At 50.8% G+C, this 11346-nt stretch overlaps 1 protein-coding gene across 1 annotated transcript; it reads right to left on the bottom strand.

Moving 5' to 3' along the window:
- Positions 1-2214: 2214 nt before the first annotated feature.
- LOC105555615 (LIM/homeobox protein Lhx4) lies at positions 2215-10921 on the bottom strand. Its single transcript, XM_012002631.1, has 4 exons — positions 10672-10921; positions 5720-5874; positions 5254-5425; positions 2215-3078 (listed from the first exon to the last, which is right to left on the bottom strand). Exons 1-4 carry the CDS (start codon positions 10919-10921, stop codon positions 2684-2686), a joined length of 972 nt encoding a protein of 323 aa, XP_011858021.1. The 3' UTR covers positions 2215-2683.
- Between the last annotated feature and the right edge of the window lie 425 nt (positions 10922-11346).

Genomic DNA, 11346 nt, shown 5'->3' with positions numbered 1-11346 from the left:
GAATGCCCAGCTCTTCTCCATTTCCAAACCCCAGAAGAGTCTTGTCTTGCAATGGCTCATTAGTCGCATCAGCCCATCCATAATGCTAACCCCACCTGCAGGAAGATCCATTTAAAATCTTAGACCTACTGTGGCTGTGCTTCTAAACAGGCAGCAATGTTTGCTGCTTTCTGGGGAGGTGGCTCTGGAAAACAAAGCTCTCCTGGTTTTCAGACCAGTGCTCTTAAGGGGTTTTCCAGCTACCCAGCCGTACTGACGCCAAAGAACTATTGACCTCGTCAACTGTTCATTGAGTTCCTCAAGAGATTTATGTTAGTATAATGAAGAAGGCCTCTACTTCCACTACTGAACTGGGAATTAGTATGATTAACTTACAGAAACAAAAACTGGTCAACTTACAGTGATCTTAAACAGTGCTACACAGAGGAGGATGCCCCCCCCCTTTAAAGAGCCTGCTCTCCCCCACACTACACTCACCAAAAACATCAAGGGCCTCTGAAATCCCATGAGTTGCTAAACCAAATAGTCAACTTGCAACAGTGATCTGGGTGGGCAGCTTTTCAACTGGTTCATTGCCCTGCAGAGCCTTTTCTCCTATGTACTTTAAGCAGCCATCCTCCAAAAAGACGACTGCATATTCCTTTCCTCACATGGCATTTATGTCTTCCTACCCACCCCAATGTTCACGATTGGAGAATTCCCAATAGCACAGAACTGGCAAGGCTTAACACACCATCATCCATAAACATGGAACCTCAAGAGAAGTGTCTATGTTTGCAGACTCCTCAAGCAAAAATCATGACCACTGCAGCACTACCAAAAAACAAGGGTACACCATAAAATTGGTCAGAGAAGAGGTGGCCTGAAGGCTGATCCCGGAATTTACTGTTTTAAAGAAGCTTAATTGAATTTAGTTTAGTCCTGGAAAGGGGCTTTCAAAAGATGCAGCAGCCCAAGAGGAACTGTGTATTCTTCCTTAGTGTGCCTATGACATGCCTAAATCTTTGCAGTTCTCAAAAGGTGACCAACCATTCTTAAAGGAAGGGTCCTTAGGGTCTCTGGCCCCATCACTTCATGTGATAGAAAGGCAATGCCTTCTCACCCTTTCCTACTCTGCTGATCTCATTTAAGAGAATGGGAGGCCAGAAGAAGCAAACCACAGCTTCCCAGAGGGACGGCAATACATTCCAGCTGGCTAAATTCCAGTTTGCACATGGAGAGCTTCCTGATGGCAGATGGGTGCACAAGGTGGGTGGGAGCTACAGCACCATTCAGGACAGCGTTTCCCACAGCAGTGTAGTCTGTCACAGGAGTGGCAACTCGTAAAGCGGCGGTTGGTCTTGCCCTGGCCTCAGGCCTAGTGATGTGCTACTGCAAACCTGCACAACAGGGAGTCCCTGCACCACCACTGGCCAGAGAGCTCTGGCTTTCTGACCATGGGACTGCAGCCCAAGGCATGGCAGGTGTCCAGCCAGCAATCCAGAGAGATGCAGCCCAAGGACCACTTAGAACCCGTTGGACAATTTTAGGGCTGCTCCCTAAATTATTCTTCCCAAACAAGGTAGGCCAAAAAAAAATTGCTGGCTCCTGGAAATGACCAAAACTGTCCTCCAATTGAGTCAGCTAGGACAGCAGAGAAAGCTTTCATTATTAAGGGGGCAGAGGGGTAGACTTGCAAGCTCATCTAAACCAACTCCTTCAAAACAGACTCCAAATATTTCACCCTACAAGGGATGGGGAACTCTGGAAGACTGGCATCAGCCGATATGGTCGAACAGACTGCAGGTTTGGAATCCAAATGTGTCTATAACTGTTCACTGATTGTCATTCTGTTCTCCCCACATTTTAGTTTTGCTCATTCTGTGGCCCACAGCCTGTCTTGTGGAATAAATGATACAAGGAATTGAAGAAGGCACACTGCACCAAGGGGACTCATCAGGCAGTCTGCAGCAGTGGTCCAGGGCTACTCAGCTCAGCCTCAGTCACCTGCAATGAAAACCACCTCTTGCTATCAGAGTCAATTATATAGATGGGACTTAAAAACCAAAACAAACTCATATTCTCTGGTTTGTAGGAAAGAATATCTTCAGAGCAAACAAAAAAAAAAAAAAAAAAGGAGGAGGCATATTTTTAATATCAAACTGTGGCCATCAAAGTGTTCACTAACCTTTAATAACTGATCTTTTCATTTTGAAATATAGGGTTCAATATGGGTGGTCCAGAAATCACTTTTATTTTACTCAAGGGCTGTGAGGCCTCTACCTCAGGAATCTCAGTTCTCATGAGAGCAGTATTTTGGGAGGCATTGCGTGAGACACACCAGTTGGAGCAAAGTTCCCAAAGCCCAAGGGGGCCTATCACAGTCACCTTGTGCTACCAAAGCACTGAGCAGCCAAGCCCCTAAGCAGAACAGGAGGGGAGAGACCCAACAAGCCAGTGTCCCTAGAGCTCTAGGCCATTACCCCCTGTGCTGTGTTCTGAGATGAGGCTGCTCTCCCACTGCTTCCCCAGGAAAACAATGCCCTGTGGTCTCACAGCCTTCTAGGAATCAGCGGAGGACTTCCATTGAAAATAATGGAAATTCACATTGGCGTACTTTCGATCCTTAAAAGGTAAGTCTCTTTTGATCCTTGAAGATATTCTCTCAAGCCAGGATGGCAGGTAGGGTGGGGAGGAGAGAAGTTTAAAAAGGAGGATGATCCATTTCATCGAGCCAAGAGGCTGGGCTAGTTGGAAAGTCGGGATAGCCTACACTGCTTCCTGTGGAGATGTCAGAGGTGGGTCCCCCAGCCATGGCTCTCAGCGTCTGGCTTACTCCCTGCCCTGCATGCGCAATGATGCCCAAATTACTGTCCACCGTGTAATCCAGCCCATTGAGCAAAGGAGCGTGGGATGGCAGGGACGATATGGAGGATGGAGACTGGGGGATTCCATAGGGGCTCCCATCCCTCAAGTCCTGATAGGATTGTCCTGTCCCGTCCATGGAGAAGCTCCCATTCATTAACTGTCCGCCTGTAACGTCCCCCACGTTGCCATAAATCCTATTGGTGTGGCCAAGTTCTGAGAGAATTTGATCCTCTGTGGACAAAAGAACGGAGATTTATTGTCAGCCGCCAGGACTCTGATGGTCCCCTGCTCTTCACAACCTAGGAATACATGTGACCAAGAAAGACACCCAAGGACGGCAGCTGCCTTGCAGCCAAGCATGGGTCAGACACACCAATGTGGCAGCCTGACATCCAGAGGCCAACCCAGGCGAAGGAGAAAAACAAGAAACACCTGCAAAGACTAAATTCCCAGGTCCCAGAAGGATGGTCAAATGTTTGGTGAGCTCGCTGGTCCCTTGTGGCTCGTGTACTAATACTCTGGCTACACTGAGGAGGATGAATGCCTAAGACTGGGTGGGTCAGATGTCTTCACATCACAAATGGAAACTACATACTGACAAGATTTACCCTGAAAGCTTTCAAGCTGAGAAAGGGCTTGGTTTAGTTGGTTGGGAAGCAAGCAGGCCCGTATGGTCAGGGAAGCTGAGGACCACTCTTAGACATCTGTACAAAATCCTCTGGTCTATCTGGAAGAGAGGTTCAATATCAGAGGACTTGGTTTCTGTCTGTATTCAATAAACTCTTCACTGGGGACAAGGAATTGACTTGATTAAGGCAAATGAACCTTCTTGTTTCTTGAAGAATTTCATTAAAGGAATCTAATGGAATCTTTGCCACTTGAAAGAATTCATCTCTCCAACAGAGGTGAGCAGTTTTAGTCTTTGGGTAATTATTCCCAGAGAGACCAATGATAGGTCAGCCCAGGGACCCGCCTGCATCCAACAGAAATGAGCTTAACCATCCAGTATGTTCTAGGTGTTGACTTCAACAGCCCGGATGAGATTAAGTGACTTTCCTAATCCTGCCAAGAAGCCTAGAAGGTGAGCATTAGTCCCATGAGCGGTCCCCAAGGCCCCACAGCCCCTGTATTCTGAGAGGAGGCTGCCCTCTAGGGCTCAGCTGACCTCTGGGCTGAACTACAGTCCCCCCAGGGCATCGTGGTCCTGGCAGGCAACTTGTTCCATCCTCTGTCCCACAAACTTCTTTTTCTATTTCCTACGCACCAATCCCTAAATAAGGCCTCCCCAGACTAGACTTCAACACCCCATCCCTTCTGAGGCCTGCCCCCCATTCCCCTTAGAAAAAACATGGTAGGGGGAGCTCATGCTCTTTAAAGGGAACAGGAAGATGAAGGCTCCACTCCACTGTCAAATGGCCTTGAGTTAGCCTTTTGCCTTTACCTGTCATCCCACATGACCAGGGCCCTCTGCGGGAGCCGCAGGCTCCTTGTGGAAACAATCATGCCTTCCAGGTATACAGATGTGCCAGGCTTTCCCCAAGCCCATCTATAGTCGGTTGTGTTCATTGATCCCCACAACGCAGTGAGAGGGGCAAAGATGGGGTATTCCCCATGGGAATACTGGGGCTCAAGAGAAGTGAATGGATTTGACAGAGCCACACTGGAAACCAGGTCTCTGATCGCCAGTGGAGTACTCTTCCCTTCCCCCCTCCACAGAAGACCTTCCACATTTGGGAACTCAGTAACTGAGAACAGTTATGATTCTTTGCAAACAACCTGAGGATTCACAACATGCAGTAATTTGCAATTTTGCTGATGCACGAATTTGAATATAGCGCATGCTGCAAAGCTTGTGTGCAGGGGACAGAATGAAGTGAGTGGTGGGGGAAGGGAGTTCGGAAGTGAAGCCAGTTCCCCATCTCACATGCACTCACAACACTGATTTCCCAGGAAAAAGGGCCTGCAGAGCATGTCCTCTCCACCACCATGACTGGAGGAAGGGGTGACTCTAGGGGACCATCGGAGTAGGCCAGTGTCCCAGCAAAGGGGACAAAGATGGGAGAGGGGCTAGGGGCACAAGGCTGGGACCCGGTCCTCTGTTCATAGCTGTGTGGACTGATGAAGGAGGCCCCAGTCAGCAGGAGGGGAGGGGGAGGCCTTGGGGCCACAGGACGAGGCCTGGCCCATCCCAGCTTCCAGACCTCAGCAATCTTGTTTCCTACTCCTGTCCCCATGGTAAAGGGCCACTACCATTTCCCCCACCCTTCACTGCAAGTCTTAAGGAAAAGCCTGTGTTTGGGAGGCAGTTGCCAAGGCCTCAAGAAAGATCCCTCCTGAGTGCCAGGGATTACAGATTCCCAGGGGACTTTCCTAAGGCCTTGGCCAGGCCCCTCCAGCCCTGCTCACCTCGGAAGCTCAGCTCACTGTCACTAACCCCACAGTCCTCTGCAGAGCTCTCCTTCTCCTGCTTGCTGCCGCCCCGGCTTCTCTTGACGCTCTTATAGAACTGCCCCCAGCGGTGCCGCCCTGCATCCTTCTTCAGGCGTTTCTCTTTGGCCCTTCTGTTCTGAAACCAAACCTGCCACACAAGCACAAGGGACACACTCAGGGGCGTCCACCACGAACCCAAAGCCCCCGGGACCCCCAAGGCAGGCGGCTGGAAGCAGATTGAAGCCTGAATGGAGCGCAGGTCCGGGAGTGCCGTCAGCCCCACCCCCTCTCCCCAGGTGGGCCTCAGAACTCTTCAGTTCTGGCAAAAGCCCTGGGGTCAGGCCCTGAGCCCAACCACCAGTGAACTGATGTCACTCAGGACACCTTCCACCCCATCCCGGGCCTGGGATCCCCGGAGGGCACAGGAGTGCTGGCATCTCACCTGTACGACCCTCATGTCCAGGCCTGTCTCTGAGGACAGCTGCTCCCTCACGTGCCGGGCAGGCTTGGGGGAGTTCTTGTACGCATTCTTTAATGTCTCCAGCTGCTTGGCTGTGATGGTGGTCCGGGGCCGCTTAGCTCCGGCCTCTGAGTCATCTGCAAGGAAAAACCACTGCTTACTGGCTTCGGCCTATCTGCAGCAGCTGCGCCTCCTCCCCCACCCTCCTTCCATCCTTTCTGCACCTAAGCCTGCCTGCTGTAGGCAGGGCAGTGCGAGGCACAGGGGACATCAGAGTGGAGAGGTCCCCAATCTCATGGCACCGGCTGCTGCACCACAGGCCTTCTCAAGCCACTGGAAAGTAAGGACCGCAGTCCTTTCTCTGCTCAGCTCCCTGCTCCTCCCCTCCCCTGCCAGCCCAGCTGCATAGAAGTCTCATCAGACTGAATGAATGCACCAATTCCACACATGTCCCTGTCATGACAACCACTCTGCTCGCACATCCCCGTGAGTTCTTGCCGGAGCTGTGAAGGTGAACAGCCAGGCTGAAGTCTGTGTTTCAAGCCGCCCCAAACACCTTCCTCTCTCTCTCATGGGGAGTCTCCCATTTCCCCACAGCCATGTCACCTTGGCCCTGGCGTTGCGGGGCTCACAGCCAGGGGTGAGCTTGCACACCCAATAGTGTCTAAGCAGGTTTCTAAGCTATGGGTCAGAACCCACTCGTGGGCTGTAAAGTCAACTTAGTGGACCAAAACTAAAAGAGGAAATCAGATGAAGAGAATGGAATGGAATGGCAAGATCATTTCATTAACCTTTAGTTTTTATTGTATGAATGTATGTAGTGAGATGAAATGTCAAATGAGTTTTACCGTGGATCGTAGTCAAAATTTTTTGAAAAAACTAGTCTAAGGAATGTTCTGGGCAACACATTGATCAACACAAAGTCCTCTACAGATTTTGAGTGAACAAGCTAAAGTTCCTCTTAAAGTCTGGTTTGTTGCATTCAAAGTGAGGCAGAGAGAGAGGCACATGGGTGTGTTCAGAAGCACAGATGAGCGGAAAGGTTTGTTTCTTCTCCCAGCACTAAGGCTTACTGCCCTTTTCTCCACAGTGCCCCTGGAGGACACAAAGAATAAAGTCAGCAGCTGGCCCGGGCAGCTCTGCTCCCTGTGCTTGCTCCCCTGTGTGCCCCTGAAAGTGTCTCTGTGCCATTCCTGACTTCCTCTCTGTCTTTTCTCCTTTCTTTCAAGAAAACCCTCTCTTAGAAACAATAATAGCCAACATGTGTTAGCACCTACCATGTGCCGGTGTTGACTAAGGACTTTATATGCATTCGGTCCTCACAGTGTACAAGGCTTTCCCTGGAGTCAGCAGACCTGGCTTCAGTGTTCTTGCTGAGTGAGTGACTTGGACCAGTAACTCACCTCCCCCTTGGAAGCCCAGAGGGCAACACAGCCTGCCCTGGTCTTGGGAGGCACTAGAGGAATGAAGCAGCTGTGCGGCCAGGACATGCGTGCACACAGTGAGGGGGACACACCCGTGCTTTCCCTTCTCCGTGGGCTGTTTTATTCTCTTACGTGGCCACTGTCATCCCAGAACTGCTGTGGCCCAACTCCCTCCCTGAAGCCCCTGCCGCAGAGATGACACTACTTAGAGAGTCATTCCAAAAGACAAAGGGGAACCTCCAAAATGCCTTCCTTTTAATTCTGAGGAGTCAGTCCCTTCTGTGCATATTTATAGTCTACACGGGAGTGTCTGATGCAACTTTGAATTATGCAAATGGGAAATAGTGCACTTGTATACAGTCTTTATATTAAAAACTGTGAAATAATGCAATCACCAAAAATGTTTTAATTCCTCGAGAACCACTGAATTTCAAAATAGCTTGGCCTGGGAAATTAAATTCTTTTCGCCACAGCCAGATGGCAGCGCCACTGGGATAGACCGTCATCCTGGTTGGTGGCCCGCTGGTTCGGCCCTGCTACTCACACGCACGGGACTTTCTTCTTGCAATGATGGGGACTAATATGCTGTTATTTTAACATTCACTGTTATTATAATTTAAAATCTTTTTTATATCCTATAACAATGTCATCCAAGTATTCATTAAGTAGCAGTGGCAGTGCTCGTGCTGAAAAATGTACCCAAAAATCAATAACTTTGGTACGGAAGTTAAATGTGATAAAACGCTATGAGGAAGGCCAAGGGAGCCCATGATACCCTGGGCTGTTAATTTAGGAGAGAGCGTTCTGCAAGGTATTCAAGATAATGCTGAGAAAATAAAAAGTAGCATTAAAGTAAAGATACACTTCACTGGTTATGGATTTATGTGCTCTCAGAATATACCACCCCCACCACACACACACTACATTAATTCCTATGGGAAAATTAGTCTTAAAATATGTTAGTTTTGAATGATGCAGGGTCTCCTAGAACTTGTCCCTGGCATAAAATGCAACCTCATTATATTGAAAATGCAAATATCCAGGGAGACAGCACAAGTGAACAAAATCATTCACACTAAACTGCAAGTAACTGCTCTGAGATCCTTTGTTTAGCTAATGGGAGGGAACTGTAAGCCTGCAGGAGGGCTGAGAGTAGCAAGGAGGAATTAAAACAACCTGAAAAGACAGCCAGGCATTCTGCAGTGGACAGAAGTCCCCGCTGCTCCAAGGATCACCGATTGCCCAGGACAGAGGAGCCCTGCCTTGCCGACAGCCAAGGTGGGGTCGGGGGAGGGACCTGGGGAACAGGTCAGAAATACTGTGTAACATTCAGCTGCTTTAAAACCTCAAGCACACCTCGCCTCCCTGTTTGCATTTCTCTTCTACGTTGGTCTCACTCATTTCACATCGCATTTCACAAGCCTCATCCTATTTAAACCTCAGGAAAACAGCCCTACGTGGCAGATGCTATGATCCCCCATAGACAGCTGAGAAACCGACGGTCAGCCAGTTCTACAACTTGCCAGGAGATCTCCCTGTGTAGGGGGATGCCCAGCCAGCTCCTGACAGCAAGTTCAGCATCTTCCCACCGTCCTGCAGAGGTCTGCTGTGGTGCAAATATTCATCGATAAAACTGTGAACACCACAATGTCATTCCCACCTCCCCAGCCAGATTCTGACCAATCAACATTTGTTTCTCTCATCTCTTGAACCACCCACAATATCAGGAGATGCTGAGCTGAGAGTGCTCAGAGTCCAAATGAGGCCTCTGATGAGGAGAACCAGCTGCAGGCCGGGGAGGTCATGCCATCTTGGTATCTCTGATGAATGGCACCAGACTTCCAAAGGTGTCTTGGTATCTCTGAGTCCATCTGCTGTAATGGTTCATCCCTGACAAAGTGCCCTAATCTCCCGTGACATCACAATTGACTTCAAGGCAGTAGCATGGAGTGAGTTTTAAGAGCAGATTAGTACCTACAGGCACAGAGCCTTGGGATGGGTTTGCAGAGGCCCCAGGTCTCTGGAGGAAGGAGGTCAAAGGCCTCTGTCCACCCTGAAAGGCCAGAGCTGTGGGGGTGGTGGAAGGGGAGGTCCTCAAAGAGACAGGAAGCCCTGCTCACTCCTGCCGTGGACCAAAGCCAAGCCCAGCTCCAGCTGGCTCACCTAAAGGGCCCTCATGAATCCCCTCTGCTTCCTCACCACCACAACCCCCTTATTTTATACTATGTTTATTGAACAAAAAACCAATTTCTCCATTATTGATCAGATCTGTCTAACATATGTGTGTGGGCCCAGAAAAGATCTAGAAGGAGATACATAAAATTGTTGCTAAATTTTTTTCTCCTCAAGCCCAGAGCTGTCAACAAGAGTCATTTTTGCACAGTAACACCCTGAGTTGATCAGAATTCTAGTCAAAGGCCAAGGAACTCGATGTCTTGTGTGTTCACACATCTGAGATTATCATGTTGGGTTTGGCCAAATCCCAAATTCAGAGCCAGGGCCTGACCCCACGGCCATGTGGGTGCATCTGGGAGTGAGAGGCCAGAGGTGGGGCTGTAGGAATAAAAGTGTCCAGCTCGGCCTTGCAAGGGGAGCATGAGGAATGTGTTGTTCTGGGCTCTATCCTGGAAAGTCCCCGGGCTGCCCAAGACCATGGCATGCAGGGTGAGAGCTGCTGCTGCCAGGCCAAGCCAGGCCTTTCCAGGGGTGGCTGCTAAATGAGGGACCTGACTTCAGCCTCCACCATGCAGAGCTCCTGCTGCCACCATGGGCAGTGGCCCTGGAGTAGTTGCGGTGAAGCGAGAAGGGGGCTATATTGAAGTGGGTGGAGGGAGCTGTATTGCTGAGATGGAGCCTCCCTGAATCTGGCATGCGTCCTGCCTCTTCATTTGGCACTCACCGGGCACTTGCTGCAGAAACACCAGGAGCCCCTGCCCTGGAGGAGCCCACAGTCTGAGAGGGGAACAGAACACAATTAACTGAAATACAAGATGTGTGAAGTGTACAGAGGCCAGTGCTGGGCTCTCACCGACGGCCTTTGAGGCAGGGCCTGCTGAGAGGTCCATGTGCACCCTGATGTGCAAAACTTAAGTGGCAGCCCCACATGTCCAATACAGACCAAGCTCCCAGCCGCCCCTCAGCACCCCAGCCCCCAGCCAGGGGAGGAGGCCGCCACCATGGTAACATCCAGGTTCTTGGCTGCTTCTGAGCCTACCACGGAGACAGGCAGGCTCTCAGGAACCACGGCTGGATGAGCACTTCCATGCAGCCGGCGAGTGCTAACGGCCGGGGAGGTGTTCAGCATTAACTCTCAGTGTGGAGATCTGGGATGCTTCTCAGAGGTGGCGGTGCATGAGTAGGGCTCCTGTCTCTTATACACATCTAGATGTGTATAAGAGACAGGGCTCTGAGGGATGTGCAGGTGGGATGCCATGAGAAGGGCACCTCAGGCAGAGGGCGTGGCCCGAACAAAGGCCTGGAGAGGGGACCATGCGGCGCCACGCTGCTTACCGTTCTGCTTGGCCGTCTCATAGTCTTCCTTGCACACCAGCCGCCCGTCCTCCATGAGGTAGAACTCGTCCCCCGTGGCCAGCTGCCGGTTGCAGATGATGCAAGCAAAGCAGTGCAGGTGGTAGACAAAGTCCTGGGCCTTGCGGACCACCTGGGTCGGGGGGATACCCTGCTGGCAGGCTGTGCATTTGGTGCCGAAGCGCCTGTCAGGGCAGCAGGAAAGGATTAGGGCACACAGGGAGTGGGGCATCTGGCTTCCCCCAACTTCCTGGAGCCGCCTCCCTCCTACCCCACCATTCTGGGACTCCATGAGCCTCACCCCCCAGCCAGCCAGAGCTTACCGTCTGGTCCTCTCTGCCTCTATCTAGCTTCATTGCTTTGTGCCTGGAACTCTTCAACCACCAAAGAAGGGGCTGATGAGAACTAGAGACTCCCTCAGGTACCTTTTCCAAAGCTGATGCCCCGGGTTCCGGCTGTCTGATTAACACCCATCAATTCACAGGCGCACCAGGTGGACTTTCTAAGTCCCTCAAAGCAGGCTGTCTCCCCCTGCACCTCCTGGCTTCCTCGCCCTTATGGTTGATCCCAGAGGACATCCTCACAGGGAACTGTGTGTGCCACAGGCGGGTGTGTATAAAGCACCCAGCAACACCTTCTCACACACTCCCAGGGAGG

The sequence above is a fragment of the Mandrillus leucophaeus genome, unplaced genomic scaffold (assembly GCF_000951045.1).
Source record: "Mandrillus leucophaeus isolate KB7577 unplaced genomic scaffold, Mleu.le_1.0 Scaffold691, whole genome shotgun sequence".
In the NCBI taxonomy this organism is placed as follows: Eukaryota; Metazoa; Chordata; class Mammalia; order Primates; family Cercopithecidae; genus Mandrillus; species Mandrillus leucophaeus.
This window is presented reverse-complemented; position numbering and strand designations above follow the sequence as displayed.

What these genes read in the sequence shown, in the direction of transcription:
- LOC105555615 (XM_012002631.1), bottom strand. Translation starts at nt 10,921, where the DNA reads ATGCCCCACTCCCTGTGTGCCCTAATCCTTTCCTGCTGCCCTGACAGG. An exon ending in TGAGACGGCCAAGCAGAACG is followed by an intron (nt 5,875 to 10,671) that starts GTAAGCAGCGTG and finishes TTTTCCTTGCAG; the next exon opens with ATGACTCAGAGGCCGGAGCT. An exon ending in CAGTGAGCTGAGCTTCCGAG is followed by an intron (nt 3,079 to 5,253) that starts GTGAGCAGGGCT and finishes TTTTGTCCACAG; the next exon opens with AGGATCAAATTCTCTCAGAA.